Below are 26159 nucleotides of genomic sequence, written 5' to 3'. Positions count from 1 at the left end.
CAGCTTCCTGGTAGATCTAAGGACAGCACTCAAGATCCAGACTCCCTGGAACACACATGACCTATACCTCTTTGCTTAATGGCTTTAGCACACGGGCAGATTCAGGGAAGAATTAGTCGGCTGGCGACTAATCGCCTCTTCTTCGGGGCAACAATCTCCCCGAAATGCCTTCTGCCTGCTAAAATGAAAAAATCGCCTGCAGCAATGCACTCACTGTTCTTTGATTTCCAAAGTCACCCGAAGTTTCCTCGTGAGGCAACTTCTGGTTACTTCTGAAATCGAAGCACCACGAGTGCATTGCCGCAGGCGATTTTTCATTTTAGCAGGTGGAAGGCCGGGGGAAGGCAGTTCGGGGATATTGTCGCCCTGAAAAAGAGGCGATTAGTTGCCAGGCGACTAAATTTTCCCGAATCTGCCCGTGTGCTAAAGCCCTTATAGCTTCATTTCTCTATAGGCACCAATAACTGCTGTTAACGAAAACGGCTATTGACATGAGGCTGTATCTGCACCAACATAATTTGCAGCTATTATAACCAATCACAACTGAGATATGTATATTATTTTTTTGTTTGGGATTGTTTGTTTTGTGTTGTTAAAACAATAAAAAAAATTTCCTTAAAAAAAAAAAAAAAAAAGTACAGCACTCAATAGTAAAATCCAGGTCCCACTGTGACAAAAGCTTATCTCAAAGCAGTTCCATTATAAAGTGCTGGCTCTTTCTGAAAGCACAAAATAAGCCACAAACCTTGAGATGGCTACCACCACACTAATATTACAACAAAACAAATACAATTGTTGGTTCAGGAATAATATTTATATGGTAGACTGGATTATTATAGCGATGTAAACAGTGTAATTGTTAGGAATAATTACTGATTAAACGCACAGGAGCTGATTTGCTGTGTAACCACCAGTTTTAATAAAGCAAAAACTAGTACTCACCTCTGCAGATGAGCACAAATGAGGGCAGGCAGTAAAATGAGTCCATGAAACAGGCCAAAGGTCGGGACAGGCAGAGAACTTGCAGAGTCAGGTAACAAGCCAAAGTTAGACCAGGGAGTCAGAACCAAACATGGACAGGATAGGAACAGGGCAGGATCTCAGGGTCACAAGAACAAGGTTTCAGGATCAGGAACAAGATAACAGGAATATGCAGCTTAGACAAGTTGATGATCCAGCATTGGGGAGATGGGGAAGTGGGTTGTGATGGGCAAATTTCTCCTGTTTCAATTTGCCGAAAAATTTGTGAATTTCCTTAAAAATTCACGAAACAGCATAAAACTCACAGAACTCAAATTTACTCCCGCATCAATTTTGAGACCAGTGTTAAAGTCAATGGGCTTCCGAATAGTGTTGACACGTGACGGTTTTGAGGCAAGCGACTTTTCCGAGGCGCGTCAAAAATGTTTGGATTCATCTGTGAATTTTCGCAGCACTTTCACAAATTTATTCAACGCGAATTAGTGCCAGGCAAATTAATTCGCCCATCACTAGAAGTGGGCTTAAATAGTCCTTTAGGGCAATGGTACAGCAAGAGATTAATCTCCAGTGATAAATTTCTGCTTCTGCAGGTGACTAATTTCCTGTAAAAACTTTCTCATAGGTATTAATGTCAATCGCTGGTGGTAGAACCTACGTGTTTCTTCAGTCTCCCAAAATCCCTTGAAGTTGCCTCAAGAGGAAACCTACAACAATTTTGGAAGACTGAATCGATTAAAAAAACCAAGATAAATTTGAGTTTTAATAAATGTGACCCTAAAACTTCGAAATTCAACCATCGAATTTGAGTACTTCGAAGTATTTTTTCCAGCGATAACGGGCGTATTTGATCGAAGGAAAAACGTATGATCGAACGATTTAACCCTTCGAAACGAACTATTCGAAGGATTTTTTTTAAAAAAACTTCGACTTCTCAAAACTTGCCCAAAAGCCTCAGATAGGTTTTAGGAGGTCCCCCATAGGCTAAATAGCAATTCGGCAGTTTTTAGGTGGCAAAGTGTCGAAGTTTTTTAAAGAGACAGTACTTCGATTTTCGAGTGGTCAAATTTTTGATGGTTTTTCAATTCGAATCAAAGTCGAATTTGGCCTATCCGATGGTCGAAGTACCCAAAAATTACTCCGAAATTTGACGTTTTTTAATTCGAAAATTCACTTCGACCTTTTATAAATCTGCCCCTTAGTGTCTTGAAAAAAAACAATGGTATCGCAACTGCTCATAAGAGATCTTTTGGGTACCTTCATAATGTTTATTTAAATGGCAGAAGTTAGAAGACTGGAAACAAGAAGATGAACATCTCTCTCAGTTCTCCGAGCCTCTGAGCTCCCTCTCTGCATTGTGTCCCCTGAAGTACAAAGCAGTAATGTTTGTTTTTATTCAGGGAAAATATAAATAAAAAGTGTTTTGACGACATGGTTACAGTTGAACCAGTGAAGGAAGAAGGTTAACTCCCGGAGCTTATCAATCACAAAGCAGCCAGCCCAGGACAAGGCTTTGCGTCAATGCAAGGAGTATGTGGGAAGAATGTGGCGGGGAAGAGTAAAGGGAACACTACGCCAAGGTCAGGGTTTTGAAGATGAAGGGAAAATGTGAAAATGATTTGCCTTAATTGAAGTGTTGGACTCATGAAACACACGCGGGGTACAGGTCTTTGTGTCAGACTGCAGAGAAAATGACAAGAATGAGGCTGCAACTTACAGATAAAATTTATTAGATTTAATAAATACAGGTATGGGAGCTATTATGCAGAATGCGAGGGACCTGGGGTTTTCCAGACAATAGATCTTTCTTTAATTTGGATCTTCATACTTTTAGGGGGTTATTTATCAAAGGACAAATTTTAGAGTTTATATGAGTAGTGATAAGCATTTTCACATTTTCACGAATCTTTTTTACTCTAATAAACTCGAATGTACTTACAACTGAAATTGTAGCTTATTTATGAAAAAACTTGAATGTCTAAAACTCGAATCGAAATTCAAATTGAATTTGAACACAATTCCAATCAAATTTTCAGCCGCAAAAACTCTAATAGTCTAAACGTCTTCAAATAGGTCAACAGACCTCTGCCATGGACTTCTACATGACCTATCGAATTCAAGTTACTCCCAGGTAGGGGGTTGATAAATCTTAGATTCGAATTTGAATTCAAGTTGATGGTTTTAAACTCGAAATTGTGAGTTTTGCCCAAAAACGCCAACTGGAAAATTCGAATTTACCATTCAAACCTTAGTAAATCTGTCCCTAAGTCTGCTGGCAAATTTTTTAAACACTAAATAAACCCAATAGGCTGGTTTTGCATCTTAGCTTGGATCAAGTGCAAGGTACTGTTTTATTATTACTGGTACAGGTAAAGGATCCATTATCTGGAAACCCGTTATCCAGAAAGCTCTGAATTATGGAAAAGGTGATCTCCCATAGACTCCATTTTACCCAAATAATCTGAATTTTTTAAAATGATTTCCTTTTTCTCTGTAATAATAAAACAGTACCTTGTACTTGATCCAAACTAAGATATATTTATTTAATGTTTAAGTGATTTTTTAGCATCCAAACTACGGAAAGATCCCTTATCTGGAAAACCCCAGGTCCTGAGCATTCTGCATAATAGGTCCCATACCTGTACAAAGAAAAAGGAAATAATTAAAAAAAAAAATTAATTATTTGGATAAAATGGAGTCTATGGGAGATGGCCGTCCCATAATTTTGAGTTGCCTGGATTATGGGTTTCCGGATAATGGATCCTATAACCTGGACTTACATTATGCAAATTCTATTTACAGGAGAAATTCATGGGCATAAGTATAAGCGCTAACATAGTGCCAATCTTATACAATACTTATACTCTTATTGCACTAGTTGCCGAGTAAATAGAACCTTAGCCTTGTGCGTGGCCCCTGAGTACAGCTAATAAATAGCCCTAGTGCCACAGTCAGCACCCAGCTTGTTGCCCTCTGTAAACTCTGCCCCTCCACCCGCTGCTCCAGCCTGATACTGTATCTGGATCTGCTTATTGGGAGTCCGGACCAGAGCGACAAAGAAAAATTAATCTTATGTGAAAGTATCATCAGTATCAGAAAACACATTTGTCTTGCTGGTGGTGTGCAGGTGAATAAGGCGCTGGGAGAGAAGATATAAGTTAACTCCATAAATAATGGCTCGCATTCCCTCTTTGTCTTTATTGGGAAGGCACCCAGTGGAGATCATTAAGATGTATAATTATTTCTAATACTTTTCTGCTTTAATTAATACTTTGGATAAAAATACAAAAAAAATGTTGCCTTTCTGGCATTTACGTGTATAATCTACAGTAAGTTATATCCTTATAATACACAAAAGCCATGAATATCCTGTAAATTATATCCTTATAAACGGTGAGTTCTGATGTCATCAGTTATAAACGGTGAGTTCTGATGTCATTTCTGTCACATGACTCACTGAAACTTGTGTATTATAATAAATAAAGTACCCCCAGTTGCAAAATATGAGGATATTAGAAGTTACCTCGGAGTTCCATGACCTGTATAAAAACACTCGGCCGGACATGAAACTCCTCGGTAACTTATAATATCCTTATATTTTACAAGAAGGGGTACTTTATTCACTATATAATGCACAAAAGCCAAGAATATCCTGTAAATGATATCCTTTTAAACAGTGCTTTGTGGAGTCATCAGTTATAGTTGGTGCTTAGTGATGTCATTAGTGACATTAGTGATGTCATGACTCACGGAAATGTGTGTATAATAATAAATAATGTACCCCTGTTGTCAAATATGAGGATATTAGATGTCACCTTGGCCTTCGGCACCATGCCTTTGAATGCTTGTGGAACTCCTCAGTGACTTGTTATCCTTATATTTTACAATTGGGGGTACATTAGTCACTATCTAATCTATAGTGTGGCCATATCCCTTTGGGACAAAATGTCAATTATCTCCTAAGTTAAACGGTCTAGCAAAAGGACACTATGCTTAGAAATGTATAATTCTTCTGGGGTGCCTCAATGCGATCTCCATCTCACTACTTGCTATCGCCAACCGCCTACCCTCTACCCTGCTCTACCTGGTGCCTGAAACCTTTGAGCAATCACAGCAGCCTGCATCAGTGTGGAGGAGCTTAGGCAGCGATCCCCAACCAGTGGCTCACAAGCAACATGATGCTCACCAACCCTTGGATGTTACTCCCAGTGGCCTCAAAGCAGGTGCTTATTTTTCAATTCCTGGCTTAGATGCAAGTTTTTTTGCATAAAAACCAGGTCTATTACAAAAAAGAGCCTCCTGAAGGCTGCTAGGACATAGGGGCTACCAAACAGCCAATCACAGACCTTATTTGCAGGACCGGAACCAGTGGTAGGCAGAAGAGGCACCTGCCTAGGGTGCAATGATAGGGAGGCGCTGGGCAGGTAGGTACCTGTTAAAGGAATTGTTCAGTGTAAAAATAAAAACTGGGTAAATAGACAGGCTGTGCAAAAAAATGTTTCTAATATAGTTAATTAGCCAAAATGTAATGTATACAGACTGAAATGACTGGATGTCTAACATAATAGCCAGAACACTACTTCCTGCTTTTCAGCTCTCTTGGTTTCCACTGATTGCTTACCAGGCAGTAACCAATCTGTGACTTGAGGGGAAGCCACATGGGCCATAACTGTTTGCTTTTGAATCTGAGCTACATGCTAAGGATCAATTGCAAACTCACTGAATAGTTATGTCCCCCTTAAAGTCGCTGACTAACTCAGAGTTAGAGAGCTGAAAAGCAGGAAGTAATGTTCTGGCTATTATGTTAGACATCCAGTCACTCCAGTCTTTATACATTACATTTTTGGCTAACTATATTAAAAAATTTTTTTATTTTGCACAGTTACCCAGTTTTTATTTTTACACTGAACTGTTCCTTTAAGGATCTTCTGCCTACCCCTTTTGTCACTCTCCTCTCTCCTTCTCTCCTCCCCTCTGTCACTCTCCACTCTCAGTTGCTATCCCCTCTATCACTGCTGAGGTGGTCAGGTTGCCTATGGCGCCTGGTTGGCTTGGCCCTGCTTATTTGGCATCCCCCAGGGCTTTCTTCATGCTTGAGTTGCTCACCAACTCTTTTTACATTTTAATGTGGCTCATGGGTTAAAAACATTGGCGATCCCAGACCTAAGGTGAGTGAAGACTAAGGTGCCAGAAATGATGTATAGAGGGAGTAGTAAAGCCAGCATGGGGGAGAGCTATTATAGCATCAATATAAATGGAAATGGACCTCATACGTGGCTAAAAGAAATAGAAGTTTGCCCTATTTAACTACCCACATGTTGGGTCAAATCAGGCTGCTCTGATCGTTTGGCCCCCACGTCAATGATTGGATCATGATGGAGCTCTATGGAGACTCACTGGTGTGGAGGAAGAGAGATGTCAACATTTAGTAGCCCATATATAGCCAGTTTGAGGCGGTCCAGCTCTTCCCCCCTTCTCCTGGTTTACTCTCAGCATCTCCAGTGTTGGAGTGGGCCAGCGGGACATTTGGATAAAAACCTGGTTGGCCCTGGGCCTCGTGGCCCTCAGTCCTGTCAACTCAGAAAGACAGAGAGGAGCACCTCTCTGACCTCCCCTCCTGATCGCGACTACAAAGGAGATAACAATGGAGGGAAGGGGGTTGTGACATAGGTATTCTTTGGAGGACTTGACCTCACTACTGGTGAGGTGGCAGCCCGGTGGGCTCCAGACCCCCCGGTCTCAGTCCCAGTCACACACACACAATTGAAGCCTCCCTGACCTACATGATTGGGGCTATAAGAAGGAACGTACAGTGTTACCCAGCCTGTTTTGATGAAATATTTCATCTGTAACTGCTGGAGCTAGAGACTCACATGAGATTCCGTGCGAAGTACGTCATCTGCACAAACAATATAAATATAAAGCATGAAGCATTATAAATAATGTTTTAATGTTTTTTTTTGTATTACATTGTGTGCAAGAATGTAGGGCAATTGCAACATTATTTCCTGAAAATTATTTATTCCGCTGCTTCCTGAATATACGTATGTTTTATAGTATTTCCTATGGCCTGATATGAATAGATCCTACATATTAACATAAACAGTCTGCTTCCATGACAGCTGAACACAACTGACACTGTTTGTCTGGGAGAGAATTAATTCCTGTATTTAATATAAACCCATCATATTCCATTCTCTGCTTCTGAATTACTTCCTATGCTGAAACTCTTTTAAAGGGACCCTACACCGTCTGTTATATTATAACTTAAGACATAAGAGCTGATGGCTGAGTATGCATCTATTTTGCTTGTTGTTTTCTCCAGTTTCTTTCTGATGGATTTTAGCCAACAGAGAAGTGCCCATTGCAACCCACAATTCATTTAAATGGGCTAGACAGCAATGAGACTAGTACTAGTACAAGGTACTGTTTTATTATTACAGAGAAAAAGGAATTCATTTTTAAATATTTGGATTATTTGGGTAAAATGGTGAGAGACGGCCTTTCCATAATTTGGAGTTTTCTGGATAACAGGTTTCCGGATAATGGATCCATACATATCTAATTTATTTAGACATTTGTTTTAGCTGGTTGTCCCCACCAAGGGGCAGATTTATTAAAGGGCTAAGTGGCCATCGCTAGCGCAAATTTCATCCGCAAGGACGTAGCCAATTTACTAACTGGCGTAGAGGACTATTCGCTAGCGAAAGAGACCATCACGAGTAAAGTTTTGCACCCTATCGACAGACGAACCTTCACTCAGGCGAACGATCGTTACTCTGCAAATTCACTAAAGTGCGAATTTTAAGGAATGTTACTTCTTTTGTCAGAGTTTCCTTCACCACGTTAGACCTGGTGAACTGATAAAAACAAGGAATTCATCATCGAGTGACTAGATTGCCATGAGTCTGAGCTCACAGTTGGAGAATCTCCGCCATTATAATGAGTCCGTACATAACTTCTTGTTTTCTCTTTTCACTTCAGCTCTCCGTGGCTGCAAAGTGCGGGTAACCCGTGGCTCTTAAACATTATCTTTTCTGCTCTTCCCTTTGCTTTCAAATCTTTTCCCTCTATGACTTACTTTATAGCGAGCAGCAATGATTTTCCCTCTTGCACATTATTCTCTGTTTTCTGAATCTCTGCTTATTGGAAATGGCAGGCATGATTTGTAGGGAAATGTGTTATCTCGTTCCCATCAAACCGCAAATAGATGGGTATACTTCAAAATTACAGCCAATCCGACAGGTAGGGGATAGCTGTGCTTTTAACCATAATACTATTGATTTACTAGAACTTTTTTTCCCCAGATGGAGAAGAATCTAAAGCAAAATGATATCTTAAAAGTTATTTTTTTTTTGCAGGCCTGCTAAGATTATTGTACTGTGTGCACCTGCATGAAGTATTTATGGCCAGTAACATAACAGAAACTTCAATAGGCAGCTTTATCCTATCCAGCACTAAAAATCCCACAATCTCATCATTTGCCAAGACAGAAGGGCATGCTGGGAACCATAGATCTGCACAAACATGTTTTATAACCGACTGATAACAGATTTTAGAGTAGATCAGAGGGTGTTTTTGCCCTGGTCCTGCCTTGCTCAAGCATCAGATGGTCCTGTTGGGTGGAAAATGTAGGTACAAATATAAATGTATACATATATTCAGTATATAGAGAAATAGATATGAAGGCTCATCATAGCTCATGATATTACTTTATTTAAAGAGATCCCTATATGACAAATTTTCCATTGATTCTTTTATTCTGTGACATGTTGTGCCATGGGAAACCATATCAAAACAAGTGTTGCTCCATTTGTATACATCTGGCATGTCCATCTTGCAACTATGTTTTTTTACCACTGTTAGATCTTTTCAGCATATAGATCATACAAAGAGAAAGAGAGAGAGAGAGAGAGAGACATTTGACTCAGATGGCTGATCATATCCTATGATGTCCTTATACATTAGGCATGTCCAACTTTCAGCCTTCAAAAACTGCAGATCGGCATCCCACCACAATTGCTGAAGGACCTGTAATTTTTTTTGAGGGGGGGTACATTATATATTCTATGTCTTCTGTGAAATGGTATAGCCATGGCAATGATCAGTGAAGTTGAAGAGTCTGATGATTTGCATTGGAAAACTTGATTGGTCATTTTTAATAAATAAAATCAAAGGCAATAGTGTTGGATTAAGCACAACAGTCATCCTATAATACCCATGAGCATTTATTGGAGCTCACTGGTCAACTTACACTGGATACAGATGCAGTTCTTGGGCTTGAGGGCTAAACAATCAGATTGGTGACCTCTGGCATTATGTATGTGAGACCAAACTGCATGTGATTGGACTGACCAATGATTAGACCTTGTCTTACAGCATCCACTATTCTGGTAACCACACAATACATTTTTTATCCACTGGCAGGCTAACAAAGTTAGTAATATGGAATATGGACCAGGAGCAATTTTTTCAGTGTTGGAAAATGAGCCAATGGTTGTGCTTTCACTCATCTCCCAATTTACACTGTTCAACAAACATAGATGGATAGCCTATGAGTAAGTGACCCAACAGGCATGAAATGCGTTAGGCCTTTGCCAAATATTTTTTTACTTGCTGTCCTATTTTTTTGCAGGAACTCACATTTATTGTTATGTTATGTTAAAATGTGGATTTGGTCAATTTCAAAGCACACCTACAAACACTCCAATACTCAGAGTTGGCCAGTTTAAATCATAAACGGTTATGTCCATAAGGGTCCATGGGCCAAAAACAATACCTGTTTTGTTTGAAGGGCATTTTTTAGTAGCTTATGGCACAACATGTCTCAATATCCTTTATAAATTGATAACGGGTTGAGTGCAGAGGACCTTTTGTATTTGCCTAAACTTAGTTAGACAGAAATTTTTTTTCTAGTATTATACAATGTGTAAGGGGATGGTAATGTGTATTCATAGTTTCTTCCACCATTAGAAAAGAGGACAAAAAAACTGCTTGTAAAATGATAATGACAGTTCTAAAATAACTGAGGCATTAATATTAAAATACCCAAAGGTTGTGATGATTTTTGAACCTACCATAGTCATCATTCCTCTCCATTCAGTGTGCTTTCTCCTCTGTAGTGTGTAGAGCATTGGTTACTAAACTGACTGTCCAGGCTGGGGGCTTGGTGCAATGGCTGGAGGACCCAGTCTGAAGGTCACTTAGCGTTAAAATAAGGGAACAATGGGCATCTGCTTTCCTAGATACACTTGAAAGTCCAGCTTGAAGGTTAGCTAAGGTGAGGTTTGAGGTCAATATGTTTGCTGTCTTAAATATGTTTGAAACTATGGCAGAAGGACTGAAACACCAATATACCTAGTTCACTAGTTACTTCATATCTTTGGTGGGCTCTGTGCAAAGGCTGCTGAATTTGCAAGGGGGCCTCTAGTGGGGCTTGGACTGAAAAAGTATGACAACCACTTGGGGGAGGCAGTTGAACTTCCTCATTTACAAACACTCTGAGGATTGACAGACTCTAGGGTGAACCTACTCATCAGAACTGAACAACTGAAGAAGTCCCACCTCCATACGTGGGGAACTGTTTTTGTTATTTTTTCTTTCAATCGACATAATCTAGAGATATACCTAGACAACAAAAAACTTTAAAACTACTCAATTATCTGATGAAAACAAATTGTAATGTCCAGCCTATTTGTACTTACGCAGTAGATGGAGTCATGATGCAGCCCGCATTATCAGCCGACCCTCGGCAATTACACCCTCTTTCCAATGTGTCATGATTCATGCCAAAGTTGTGCCCAAGTTCATGCGCAAGCGTCACGGCAGCCCCAAGAGGATTTCCAGAATGGTCCTTCAAAATAAAAATAATAATAACAGTAAATGAGAGCATTCCAATGATGATTTAATTCAATCCTAAGAAAAAGTTATGGCCACTGTTCTGCTTTTTTATGCTTCTTCCCATTTGTAGGATATCAGCTCTGCCTGAGATCTCTTATCTGAGCCCTGTAGTCTATTGATTTATTTGCACAAGTAATGTAGATGAGATATAGAAACAAACAAAAGCACCTGATTAAATTCCCCTTTAAATTTCCCCATTTTCTCTCTTCACCCAATTTTGGGTGGTCTATTAATCATCTGTGGGGCTAAATTGTGCCATGTGCCGTAGCCCTTAAAGGGATCCTGTCATCGGAAAACATGTTTTTTTCAAAATAAATCAGTTAATAGTGCTACTCCAGCAGAATTCTGCACTGAAATCCATTTCTCAAAAGAGCAAACAGATTTTTTTATATTCAATTTTGAAATCTGACATGGGGCTAGACATGTTGTTAATTTCCCAGCTGCCCCCAGTCATGTGACTTGTGCCTGCACTTTAGGAGAGAAATGCTTTCTGGCAGGCTGCTGTTTTTCCTTCTCAATGTAACTGAATGTGTCTCAGTGGGACATGGGTTTTTACTTAGATCTACCAGGCAGCTGTTATCTTGTGTTAGGGAGCTGTTATCTGGTTACCTTCCCATTGTTCTTTTGTTTGGCTGCTGGGGGGAAAAGGGAGGGGTGATATCACTCCAACTTGCAGTACAGCAGTAAAGAGTGATTGAAGTTTATCATAGCACAAGTCACATGACTTGGGGCAGCTGGGAAATTGACAATATGTCTAGCCCCATGTCAGATTTCAAAATTGAATATAAAAAAATCTGTTTGCTCTTTTGAGAAATGGATTTCAGTTCAGTTCAGTTCTGCTGGAGCAGCACTATTAACTGATTCATTTTGAATTTTTTTTTTCCCATGACACTATCCCTTTAAGCAACTGTTGGTGCCTGATTTCCTGTTTTTTCACTGGGGCCTTGGGTTTGGCTCTCGTGCTTGCCCAGTTCGAGCCTGCATATGCTTTTAAATAGTCATATATTGTTTCATAGCATAAATCTGTTTTTCAACGCTAATATAATTAAGGAAACCATGGGAATGGTTCTCCAGTGCAAATACATTTTTCTCAGCTGATTTAAGAATGTCAACATACAATACATGGCCTCATATTAATTCTACATTGTGAACGACGTTTTAAATTGCCCGAAAGAACCGACTTTATCTTCACTCCTATTGTTTGCTAATTTCTTGTTGTCTCCATAGTGGAGCACTAAGGACACAGGTTGGCATTTCCTTCATACGTGATAATTATCACAGAATTATTTTATCCATCAATTGGAATAGTTCATGTTAGCGAATGATGGTGGGAGCGGGGTCAAAAACAGCACTTACCTAAATGTTGTTTTTATTTTTAAACACAACAAAATTAATTGCTAAATGGCCTGCCAATCTCCTTGGGTGCCAGACGGCGAACATTAAAGAGACATCAAAACTGGCAGTTACTCTTTGCTTGAGAAGTCAGCTCGACAGCTGCATTTGCAATGACTGCTACAGGTTTCCGTGTAATTATGTTTTTTTAATGTAGTTGTCAGATAGGCGCTGCTGTCTCCTGAAGCACATTACCCCCTTTTCTAGGATGCTCTACTATGTGATTAAAAGATTAAGCATTGAAGCCTAAGAGCTTTGAACCTGCCCTGATATGACATTGTTATGGAGTTGCTGATGGCTCCGTTGACACTTCCTTCCTGAGTGCAGTGATTCTGGCGGTCTATCATAACATCACTGACAATTTCTAGAAATCGACACAAAGCAATCTTAGATTTTCTGTGTGTGTGCGGCGGAAGAGAGATTTTGATGACTTTCCTAGAAAATATCTACTTTATCTCTCCGACAAAAACAGCGTCAAATGCACATATGGACCTTTCCGCCCCAATAAGCTGAAGGTGATTATCGGAGCGTGATAGATGCTGTTGTGTAATCCATTTGGGGCAGGCAGGGTGAAATAAATTAACCTTTTAGGTTGCCCAAAATGACAGCAATTATTTTAGTGAAAGGGTTAAATAAGCTGTGATAACGATTTGATCATTGTTGGACATTACAGCTTAATATGACTCATATGGAGCTCATTTTTCTCCCATTTCTTGATCATACCAAGAAAGCTATTAAAATACAGCTTAATTCATAGGCCAGCCTCAATAATAAAACCCTCTATATTCCAGGAAACCTTTTCCTTATATAAACATGCTTTAATTGTTTTGCATCCCAGTGGGAGTTTCTTTATTAAAGGAAGGTTTCAGCTATTCTGCTAAGTCCGGTATGTGATTGATGTAACCTAAATACGGCCCAGATATCAGTTTGCTATATTTTTTGAAAGCTATAGAAGGTGAAAAGGTTGCTTGGATCAGGGAGAAAAATAAATCTGTTCCCTATCGGAAATCAGAGTGCAGGAAATGAACCTTTTGTACTGTAAACGATGGTGGAGTAATGAATGTCAAATGACTAAGGGAATATTTTGTGGTATGTTGTACCCAGCCGACAGTGGAGTAAAGTCAGCAGGAATACTCATGTTAAATGCAATATAAATATCTTGCCCTACCCAAAATTACTTTAATAATAAAAATGTGTTTTATTTGTATATTCTGCATTGCTTTTCAGAGATTCAGACCCAGCCTTAGTGGAGCTGCCATTCTAAGGTCCTTATCACAGTAGGGTAAGTTTTGTCAAGATCCGATTAAATGCAGGTAGAATGCTTGTGACCTGGGGATTTCTGGATAAGGGACCTTTCAATAATTTTGGATCTTCATACCTAAAGTCTACTAGAAAATCAGGTAAACATTAAATAAACCCAATTTTGCTTCCAAAAATGGCTAATTATATCTTAGTTTGGATCAAGTACAAAGTTCTATTTTATTATTACAGAGGAAAAAGTAAATAGTTTTTAAAAAAAATGTGGTTTGTTTCGATAAAATGGAGTCTATTGGAAACTCTTTCCGTAATTTGGAGCTTTCTGGATAACGGATCCCATACCTGTACTAGGGATTCAACGAATCCTGTATTTGGTTCAGGATTTGGTCAAATCCGAGCTATTTTTATCAGTATTCGCCCGAATCAATTGGCTGAACTCCGAACCCTATATATCTGATGGGACCTTTAGGCACACGCTTATTGCATGCTTCAGGTTTTGCTACCAGTGCACTGGCTTTACGGCATAGATTAAGGGTTCGGATTCAGTTCAGTATTTGGCCAAATCCATATCCCTAGATTTGAGAGTTCAGTGCACCCACATAAAATACCTATACGTTTTTGAGCGTGGTAGCAAAATGGGGCACCCAGGAAACCCTGAACAGACAAACTCCTTGCAGATAGCGCACTGGCTGGAATCAAACCTAGGACCCCAGGTAGCAATGCTAACCACCCAGCTGCCTCACAGCTCTTCTATCAATAGGAAGTGCACCATGTTCCTCATTTATAACAAATCATAACAAAATAAAAAAATATTCTCTAAACCCCCTCTAGAAGCTCAGTAATGTTATCATATGTGGTTTCTATGGTATCTATAATAATCAGAAACACAAACCAACATATGGATTCTCAGAATGCTGTTATTTTCCAACCACAAATTCCTGAACACAATTAGGCCTCAGAGACTCGTTATTTGTTTGTATATAGTTTCATAAATCATGTCAACGCATTGAATAGATGCCATCCCTAGGGAAGGTGGTCATGATGGAAAATAGTGATGACTTCAAATGGGGCTCAAGTGGGGGGAGGGGTGTGATCTGAAATACAGTTAAGGTGAGATTTAGGGAAAATTTGCTTTATAGATCCACCAGTCTGTACATCATTTCAGTCAAAGGGTATTCATTTAAATGTTGCTTCTCTTTCCTGCTGAAACGGCCTTAAGCCTCTACTCTTTTGGGAAGACTTTTCATTAGATGTTTGAACATTTATGATGGCATTTGCTTCCATTCATTTGCAGAATGTGAGAAACTGATGTTGGGCACCAGGCTTTACTCACAATCGGGTTTCGATTCATCTCAAAGGTTTCCGATGGGGTTTGAGGTCAAGGCTCTGTGCAGGTCCATCAAGTTCCTTCATTGCCATCTTTAAAAACCCAAACTTTACTTTGTACATGAGTTTATTATCCTGCAGAAACAGGGCAGGACCTTCCTAAATCTATTGTCGCAAAAAATTTACGTTGGGGGCCAGGTGCAAACAGTCCCTGCTAGCGCCACACCTCCCAGGCTCAGACTGTGCCACTGTTTTAAAGGTACAAGACGGGTTGAGGAAGAGGAGTATAATACAACAGAACTCTGTTTGGACCCCCCTGTTGACAATGGGGGTCTGCTGTATAGATAGTTACGCCACTGCACAAAGTAGGAAACACAGAATTGTCAAGAATGTCATTGTAGCGTCATTGTGTCATTGTAGCATCACCTCTGCCAGTAATGATGGCTGTGGCTTATACAGTATATCCAGTTACAATAATTAGGAGTGATGTTGAATTAGACAGATTAGATTTAGATTTGGGGAGGACAAATTGGCTGCCCTGAATATTCTCTGAACTCTGGATTCATTGCGGATATAACAATGTTATCATAGCATCTGTATCCTTGATATATAAAAAGGGCAACCCTGAGCAAATGTTGGACTTTCAAGGGGGCTCAGATCAAACGATGTGCAAAACTATACTGCAAGGTACAGGTATAGGATCCCTTATCCGGAAACCCGATATCCAGAAAGCTCCGAATTACAGAATGTCTCCCATAGACTCCATTTTATCCAAATAATCCAAATTTCTAAAAATGATTTCCTTTTTCTCTGTAATAATAAAACAGTAGCTTGTACTTGATCCCAACTAAGATATAATTAATCCTTAATGGAAGCAAAACCAGCCTCTTGGGTTTATTTAATGTTTAAATTAATTTCTAGTAGACTTAAGGCATGAAGAACCAAATTACGGAAAGATCAGTTATCCAGAAAACCCCAGGTCCCGAGCATTCTGGATAACAGGTCCCATACCTGTACTGGAGGGTACTGCAGAGTTGGTTAATTTGGCACATTTACAAGTGGCATTGGAATGAATGAGAACCCACCCAACAAAAGTACAGGGTACTCTCAAAATGAATTGTTTATTATGATATACATTTGCATTCTGACACAATATCCCTATACAGCAAAAGATTAACTGGAGAAACGTTCAAACATTAGACCCCCCCTTGGATTTCAAGGAGTTAACGGAGCTTTGAATCCGTTCCCCAATAAAACATTCATGACGGGCATTTGCAGGCTTCATCGCTGAAAGGCTCAGCACTAAGAAAACAATTATCAGAGTCATTATGGGAACAAGTCAGTTTGTGGTTCTCTATTTACTGCCTAGGTCTCATTTTCATTGGGCAATTAAAAATTGCCGCTACTTAAGATCAGTGATTAAATGTTCCAATCAGAATAATTTACGAGGGCTGTTTTTTTTTTTTTTTAAACAGATTGACATTGACGTAAGTCTCGAAGGGAAAATATACATAGTTGATAAGTAGTGTTTCATTTTTAGTTGCTTTTTTTATGCAAAAGAACATTGAGTGTAATTATTATTGACGATGATTTTTTTTTTTATGTACAGGTATGGGATCTGTTATCCAGAAACCTGTCATCCAGAAAGTTCGGAATTATGGAGAGAACATCTCGCATAGACTCCATTTTATCCAAATATTTTAAAATGATTTTCTTTTTCTCTGTAATAATAAACAGTACCTTGTACTTGATCCACACTAAGATATGGGATCCATTATCCAGAAACCCGTTGTCCAGACAGCTCCAAATTATGGAAAGGCCGTCTCCCGTATACTCCATTTTATCCAAATAATTATTTAATGTTTGCATGATTTTCTAGTAGACTTAATGTATGAAGATCCAAATTACGGAAAGATCTGTTATCCGGAAAACCCCTAGTCCCGAGCCTTCTGGATAACAGGTCCCATACTTGTATGATTAATCCTTATTGGAAGCAAAACCAGCCTATTGGGTTTATTTAATGTTTAAATGATTTTCTAGTAGACCTAAGGTATGGAGATCTAAATTGGGGAACAATCCATTATCCGGAAAACCCCAGGTCCCAGCATTCTGGTTAACAGGTCCCATAACTGTATATACAAAAACTGCACACAATAAACACAGCACACCTTTCAAATCACAGCTACAATAGTAAAGATACCAACTAACCAAGTGGTTGAGTGAAACTGAGGAAAAATGAACAAAATGCCCCCAATTTGTCGCCTTATGCATTGGAGTCAATAGGACAGCATTTTTTCTGACGAAACAAAACGCACAACATTAATTTTTATTCCCTGCCTTTTTTCCCCGGCAACACAACATGCAAGCAGGAAATTTTCATTAGTAGGGAAAATGTAAATTTTGTTGCAAAACTTTACAAGGACAAAAAGTTTGCTCATCCCTAGTTAGAAATGAATGATGCAATGGCGGCTCAGTGGTTAGCATTTCCACCGTGTAGCACTAGGGTTCTAAGCTTGAGTCCAACCAGAGGACTATAAGCAAACAGTTGGTATGTTGTCCCGGTGTTGGTATGGGGATCCTCTGTGTACTCTGGTTTCCCCCTATACTCCAAAAAAATAGAGTCAGTTAATATGCTCCTGATAAAATTAATTATAGTGCGTGAATGTGAAAGGGACTAATAAGCCTCATTAGCATGTGACTAGTAAAATGTGCTGTGTAAATAAAAGAAAATATAACCAATCCACAATGATATGTATAAAATGGGCAATAGAAAATAAGGAAACAGTATATATAGGTGGCCATACACAGGGAGTTCCGCTCGTTTGGCAATGTCGCAAACGAGCGGATCTCTCCCCGATATGCCCACACTGAGGTGGGCAATATCGGCCAGATCCGATTGTGTGCCCTAGGGCCCAACGTTCGGATCAGAATGGAGGCAATACGATTGGTCGCGGGACCGCATCAACGAACAGATGCGGCTGCAATCTGACTGGATTTTTTACCCTGTTTGATCAGCGTCTGCCCGACTTTTGGCCAGATATCGATCGGGGACGCCCATCGGATGGCCCCACACACGGGCCAATAAGCTGCCGACTCAGTCTATCAGCAGCTTTTATCAGCCCGTATATGGGGGCCTTAAAGGGTAACTGTCACCTGAAAAAAATATTCCAAATCCAATTTATCATGTTCGTCAAGCAAAATACACTTTAATGACACTATATGAATTATTTGAATCTTGTTTCCTTAGGGCTAGGAAATAATAATTATAACAAGCAGGCAGGAGCCATGTGGACACTGTTATTAAGGCAAGCTTTCCATCATCTCAAAGTCTTGTTTGTGCACCACAATGGGGGACCTAATGTCCATCCCCATGCCCTGGCTACACAATTACATGGTTAAGAGAACTGGGGGAATGTGGGGAGAGCAGTGACATCTAGGAAGTGCTGAATGGAAAGTGAAAGTAATTACCTGCCCCTCCTCTATGCCTAAGGCATATTTTGATTGACAGCTGAGATTTTTAAATTTGTTTACAACAGCTATGAATGCTTTACTGAAAAAAGAATTTGGATTTCATGTTTAATTTTAAAAGGATTTTTAATATACAGCTTTTTATGTCTGGGTGACAGGTCCACTTTAAGGCTGGTATTTGAATCTAGGCAGTATGGAGCTGGTTAAACTGATATTCTTGTTCCACTTCATTATAATCACATGGAAAACCCAAACATGTTCTAGCCTGTCAGTCTTATATTAACCTCTGATGGACCCTAAAATTTAAATAGCCCTGCAAACCATATATCAGTGTAGCTACAAGCATGGGATGCTCTTTCTTGAAAACAGTTTAGTGTTGGATTAAAACACTGGCAAAATACATACTGACACCAACAACTGTACATGCAACCACTATTCCCAGGAACAGCCATTACACTTTACATTTGCATTTTATTGCCTGAAGGAAAACTGTCATATGTGTTTCCTAATATTACATATCAACATGCTGGTGCAAAAAAGTTATCCTTTTACCCTGAGCAGACATTGTATTTTATGGACAGCTGCATTTTGCTTTTATGTAGAAGCATTGATCCTTGCTTACTCAGTTACAGGGATACTACTACAGATATTGGACCTGTTATCCAGAATGCTTGGGACCTCTGGGTCTTGGGATAATGGATCTTTCCGTAATTTGGATCTTCATACCTTAATTCTACTAGAAAATCACATAAACATTAAATAAACCCAATAGACTGGGTTTGCTTCCAATAAGAATTATTTATTTCTTAGTTAGGATCAAGTATAAAGTACAGTTTTATTATTACAGAGAAAAAAAGAAATCATTTTAAAAAGTATTTGCTTAAAGGAACACTAACATCAAAAAATTAAAGTGTTTTAAAGTAATAAAAAAGTAATGCAGTGTTTCCCTGCACTGGTAAAAGTGCTGTTTTTGCTTCAGAAACACTACTATTGTTTATATAAATAAGCTGCTGTATAACAATGGGGGCAGCCATTCAAAGGAGAAAAGGCTCAGGTTACACAGCAGATAAGCTCTGTAGCACATAATGGTGTTATCTGTTATCCACTATTTAACCTGTGCCATATAGCCTTTTTTTTAATTTCCGCCATTGCTACACAGCAGCTTACTTTTATGAACTATAGTAGTGTTTCTGAAGCAAATAGATCAGTTTTACCAGTGCAGGGCAACAGTACATGATATTTTCATTACTTTAAAACACTTTAATGTTTTGGTCTTACCGTTGCGTTAAAATTGGGTCTATGAGAGATGGCCTTGCTGTAATTTGGAGCTTTCTGGATAATGGGTTTATGCATAATGGATCCCATATCATACCAAGACTATTTGCTTCAGTTTTCATGATAGAATCATCATAAGAACGGAAAATATTCCTTTAAAATTTTTTAGGCAGGACAATATTGAATCACAGACTTAAAAACTAGCTGGGCTTAAAGTAAAGTATGGTGATAGATCGGAGTGTGCATATGGGGTTAAATGGTTGAAGATGAAGTGGATTGGGGGGCATAAATTGTCATAATCTATGTTTATGTTTATTCAAAGGAGAGGAGCGTGCATTAACGAATTAACTATTAACTATTGTTAAGTCACTGCTGCATATATACTGTAAGTTCTAGGACGTATTATAAATGACATTTATACTATTTTTATATTGTCTTATATTCTTAGGTTTTAGAAACAAAACTATAGTAGCTCTGTGTATCCTTTCAAGTGCTTTGGGAGCTAATTCATTTATCATGCCATGTGTTTTGGGGTATTGGCCCTGGGATACTGTGAAGGGATGTGAGTAGAACATTTCTTTAATTAGCAGCCCGAAACCACAGCAAAAAAAATCTTGTGCCTATGCTCAAACATTGCAAAAAGGAGGGGGGGGGGTCACAACTGCTTCTCAAACTCTAAATGAGCTTCATGTGTACCTGGTAAAGGTTACTGGGAGCTGTAGTTTACCAACAGCCAAACAAGCCAGTCTGGTTATCTTTGCATAAAACACGATGGCTACGTACCATAACAACTCCACCAGACTTATCTGCGGTGCACATGCTCATAATGGGAGCCATGCCGATGGTCGTGCCTTGGAAATACACCCCACTGAAAAAGAACAAAAAAACAGATGGCATGAACGCTAGATTTAATACGACTTTCCTTTTTCGCATCATCACATATGAACAATGCAATCCACTGCTGGCTCTGCTGCAGAGAAAATGTTATTCACAATGAAGCTCATGAAACGGAAAGACATCTCATTTTCTCCGATTCGCATTAGGACAGCACTGTCTTTTTAGGCATGTGAATATTTGTCATAGTAGTTATGGAACTGCTGGAGCACAGACGCCGGCACACTGAGCAAGGGGAAAGCACGGCTACCCGAATATTCAGCAGAGCCCAGTTTAATGTAAGCTCTGCTGTATCTGTACCTGTATGGCAAAATACATGGGTCAGTGTGACTTTCTAGATATAAGAAGGGTAGATTGAGTTATAGGTGTTTATTGCATCACCACTCAATGATTCTCTAATGAAAAGTTATTAATAACAAGGTGAAGGTCAATGGAACATGGGCTTTAGAGCCCAAGAAAGGGTTTACACCCAAAAAGTGGAACCAACTTTTGCATTCTAGTACTGTAAATGGAAAATGTTTTACTTTAGCCACATGTAAGTAATCGGAGGTAGTGAATGCAGATCTGTCTCTTTTTTGTAGATAGTTGTCACTATACAATAAGTACTTACCACCTACCATATTATAAAGCAGGGGTTTCACCTAGATCACCATAATTTTCCTACATGAAGCCTAGATGAAGCCTTCAGCAACCCAACAGTGCCATGAAGATAAAGCTTGCCCAACATCCATACTACAGTGGACGGGGGTGGGCCATTGCTGCTGGGGACAACCCTGTGTGCTGACCCCATTGGCTGACTGTCGGGCAGCCAGTAATTCACACTCACTCTAACCGCCAAGTCATTTGGGCATGGAAGAGCCAACTGAAGGCAGCTTCCATCCCACCCACCCCCTTTAGTTAGTAGGCAGATTCCAATGTTTTCCATATGTTTAATAAAATGTAATGTTTTCAGTTCTTATTGATATTTTTCACCATTCTCTTTCGTCACAGCTTTAGGGTTTTTTTTTATGCCAATGGCAATTTCTGGATTCAAATTTGGTGAGTTAAGCCACAAGGTGAGCGGTAGGCTACGGTTTGCCCCCTTTTGTGCAAGGAGACTCCTGTTTATCATGTTCCTACTGACTTGTTCAGCAGCTGCCATAATGTGTAAGGTTTTTGGTTATTATCTTAATAATTAATAAAGCTGTTGCCTTCATTTTCTTCAGCACGGTGTCCAGTGTTTTATTTGATATACCACCTGGCCTCAGCTGTGTATTGGTTTTGAGCTTGGCTCAATTAGCAGCCAAGATACCTAACTATGAATTGCTGCAATGGGGCTTATTTGCACAGTGTTAGTAAATGAGCCCCACAACATTCTGAGGTTACAAGATATTTCACCTTATTGTTTGAGTAGTATGGATGGTTTCCCTAGTACAGGGCTGAATTTGTACCCTGTGCAGCTAATGAATGAATCAAGTTATACCACACTAGAAGGTACAACAGCTCATCTGTAAGGCAATTCATGGCCTTGATTGGATAACTGTTACATTTTACTACTTGTTCTGCAACCTGACACTGTCCATATTTACAGGGTACAATTCATACAATTAAATATATTATTTATGTCATCAATACAGATCATAAATGGTTATGTGTCCTCCTGAAATCGAGTCTACGGCTTATGAAGTGATAAGAGAACCCTGATTCATTAAACTTGCATGTGCCTAACTACCCTGTCAGAGCTTTTTTTCTCCTTGTGAGGGTGGATTTTAGAATGTAATTGACTTGTGATCCACTGGGAAAAGAGTTTGCAATCTAGATAGTATGTCCTCAGGCAACGAAGCCAAGGTTGCTGCCAACTAACTCAAATATGAGATGTTGTTAGATCATAAGGAATATGTCAATTTAGTTGCCCTGCAAGACTGAAGGTAGACAAGTTTGTTCTGTGAACTTCAAATTGCTAAAAATAGGCATATTTGGATGGTTCTTTTCCCTACTGCTCTGCCAAGAGATAAAATTACGATTCAATTGGAATACTCTGCTGCCTTTATCTGGCAGACTGCAACACATATTTTGTGGTATCATCCATACAAATGACCTATTATAGTCTTCAAATGCACAGGAAATATTTCATAATTAACCCGCTGATACGTTCAAGCTTGAGGCACTCCGACTGTTCATAGAGCGACAATATACAGCATACTATGATTGCCAAGGGCAGTTGAGTTGTCGCTGGCAGTTGTAGCTTGACTACAGCAGAATAAATGGAAGATAGAAGCCTTACTTTCTTCCTTTAAATGCCAATGGGCTTACAAAGCTGAACAGTGTCGATATCAGAGAATTGAGGATGGACATTAAATTACTGTAAAATTAAGCCAACTGCAAGAAATTTGGCTTCCATAAAAATTATGCCTATGCTAAATTAAATGTGCAGTTTTGTGCAATAAGCTGTAGTATCCTTAATACTTGGAATACTTTTTAGGTCTCTAGTGCTGTTGTCGGGCCAAGTATAATAGATCTATTCTCAGTTAGTGGATCTCTAAACCTCCAGCTGTAACATTTAGTTTCCAAAATCTGTTATAGGGTGACATTTCAGTATAGGGAAGGTTATCCTGTAGATCCAGTGAAACCTGTGTTGGGAAAGGAGTCCTGTCTTGTGTCCGGAAGCTAGATTTTGGTTTGCTGTTGGAGGACATTGCTGAAACACAGTTGAAAGTTCCATCTTTTCACAATGGGCCATCAGGATCAGTATCCCTCCCACGCTCTGTGTAACCATAAGGTGGTGGAATACTTGCAAAGTGGAGCCTTTGGCCTGATTTTAAGCAGACCAGTGGCAATAAATTACATGAAATCTGCCACACCCCTGGGAATACATACAGTATATTGCCTTCTGGACCGACAGACCAGAACCTTTCGTGTTACTCGTAGGGTGATTACAGAAGATTAGGACGGCTACAGAATATCATTATTAAAGTTGTGGCCATGATATAATGGTAGCTTAGGCAGGATCAACATACAAGCAGAGACAGTATCATAGAATAATTTGGGAGGAGTAGAAGGAGTAACCAGTGTCAGACTGGGATGCCAGGGGCCCACCAGAAAACCTTAGACCATGGGCGCACTTTCCAAACTATTATTCTTCCTCTCCTCACTCAACCTCTTTATTCTCCTAGTCTTTAATATCTACTTACTCTATTCTTCCATTATTAAGACTTTTTTTCCATAAAGAAAAAGGGAATGACCATGAAATAGGTCAAATGTTTAGAAGCAAGAGCGCCCACTGAAGCCTGGGCCTACTGGGAGTTTTCCTGGTATCCCGGTGGGCCAGTCCGACACTGGGAGTAACATACATTCCCCTCTTTAAATTCCAGTCTGGCAAATACAAAAACAAAATTTAAAAATAATATATAATGACCTTTTCAAATTTCAGTTAGGCATATTCAACAAACAAATATTCAATAAGGCTTTGGTATGTTGGTAGTAAATTGTTTGGAACTGTATGTAAACACAAGGAATTCTCCTTAGTTATCTGCAATATTTGGCCTTTGGAGGTCCCTGCACTGGTAGAAGGTCTGTTGTAGAAAGCTAAGAAGATCTCATCCACCTTCAAATCTTTACTTCAAAAGTAAAGAATTTCACATGTATTTATTAATGTCACTACTGGGTCTGTAAAATAAACCAAATTCTATGATCAGGATTGGTGGTCTTCATACTTTTTGATTCAAACTCACCTTTGAGGTCTGTCTTGTGGTCAAGGCAGACCTTTGGCTCATAACCCTGGAAAAATGACTTACACTATAACTTTGCTCCTTTAGCAACTCAAGCATATCTAGGGCAAAAAAACAAGTGTTCACCCCTAATATGAGCCTATTTAATCTTCAAGCTGGTCTTTCGGGAGTATCTATAATTTAAAAAGGGATTCTCTACGAAAACTCTTTGTATTTGTCCTTCAGTCTCTGATGTCCTTCAGTCTCAGTGCTCTTATGTAGTCTACTGATGCAGATTTTAAACATGTGGCAGTTGAATTACTAATTAGCTTACCTGTACTCTAGAAGGAATTTAGCTTATCAAAGCCTTGATTAGTAATCATTAAATTATTAGGATGACAATTTAACTGGATGCAGCATTGTTGTTTTTTTTAAATAAAAGCAAGATGTTTGTTGTTTGTCTTGTCTATTGTCCAAGTCACGGCATGAGAGAAATGATTTGTTTTACATATAAAATAGATCAGACAATGTGTCTGGATCTTCCTACACATCACAGTTAGAGCTTCAAATAATGAACGGAGCTTTCCCAACTCTTTAGAGGAATCAGCCTGATAAACAAACTCATTTTTGAGGTATGACTCAAAAATCATTCCCCTATTCCTGTGGTTTTTTTCACCATGGAAGATAACACAGTCAACTTGGCGGATCACATTTTTTTTCTCACTGAAAGGCAGATAAAGTAATTGATGATTTGCAGACCTGACAAGCTGTGCGTTGTCATGGGGCTTCTGAGGTAATAACTTCAGTTTTCTCCAGTCCAGAAACTCTTGGAGGCTGGTGAAGGGATCTTGGGTTATAGAACATTTGTCTGAATCGCTCCATATCTCCACTCCGACCAGAGCCACTCGAATATTCAGTGGCCTGAAAAACTATGATAGACAAAGAGAGTTGATAGTTTTACTTGAAAAGCAATAAATGGAAAATCATTTTCTCTCAATATATATACTGTATATATTGAAGCAACTTGAAATTTCCATTAAATTACAAACACATTTAATTTTAGTACCAATTTAAGCAGAAAACCAGTGGACAGAACATGGAACTTGCTATGAAAAGATTACATATTCTGCCAACATTTTCTTGAATGTGTCAAACATGGTGGGTTTGCCGTGCACTTTAGATCATGTCACTTGATACGTTTTCTTGGAGTTTTCATGTATTTATGGAGATGCTAAAAGCCATCAGTCCTCATTTCAAAAGACCAGATCACAGTTGCCAGTATGGACAATCTGAGCAGCTGTTGAGAAGCTTAACTTAGGGATCATTGGAAATCATCAAGCAGAAATTGAGGTTCATCTGTCATAGAAGCTCATCCTACAGGGCTGACTATGACTGATGCAAATTGAACTGGTTTCTGAGCTGCCATGTAATGTGAATCTGAATTAATTACAAATTAGCCTTATACTGGTACTTTTATCTCATATATGTACAGTAGTGATGTGCGGGTCGCGATTTTTCTAACCCACACCCGTCTGACACCCGCCCTCCCTCCACCCATGCCTGACTTTCGGGTAACTTTTATAGACCTGCGCCGCCACCCGATGAAGTCAGAAAAGGGGCGCTCAGGCGCCAGTCTATAAAAGTTTGCGGAGGTTGGAAGCCGGCATTTGTAAGGCCGCGGGTGGGGAGATCAGTGCGAAGAGCTCAACCTGCACCCATCCCGACTCGGAAAGGTGGGTGCAGGGTAGGCCCGAAACCAGCCGGCCCGCACATCACTAATGTACAGAACATTGCAGTGAATAAGCAAAAAAGAAGATGGGGAGCTACTGGGGGCATCTTTTGAGGCCCAAATCTTCCCTTCTAAAGGGCTGTGGACTTCTCGGCTTGGTATAGAAGACCAAAACATAACATACCGTATATAATTGTCTGGCCTACTTCTTTGTAAAGCTTTACTTCTCTTTATTCAATGAAAATGCCATCAGA

The 26159-nt window shown here is 39.4% G+C and overlaps 1 protein-coding gene across 1 annotated transcript in view; it reads right to left on the bottom strand.

Moving 5' to 3' along the window:
- The window catches only part of adam12.L (ADAM metallopeptidase domain 12 L homeolog), a 342539-nt gene that overhangs the window by 99032 nt on the left and 217348 nt on the right, over nt 1-26159 (bottom strand). Inside the window, exons 9-11 of the mRNA XM_018225176.2 lie at nt 24936-25105; nt 20380-20464; nt 10683-10831 (exon numbers count right to left, since the gene is read on the bottom strand). Of these exons, the coding sequence (XP_018080665.1) occupies nt 10683-10831; nt 20380-20464; nt 24936-25105 (404 nt within the window). The remainder of the gene's footprint in view (nt 1-10682; nt 10832-20379; nt 20465-24935; nt 25106-26159) is intronic.

The sequence above is a fragment of the Xenopus laevis genome, chromosome 7L (assembly GCF_017654675.1).
Source record: "Xenopus laevis strain J_2021 chromosome 7L, Xenopus_laevis_v10.1, whole genome shotgun sequence".
Classification (NCBI taxonomy): domain Eukaryota; kingdom Metazoa; phylum Chordata; class Amphibia; order Anura; family Pipidae; genus Xenopus; species Xenopus laevis.
This window is presented reverse-complemented; position numbering and strand designations above follow the sequence as displayed.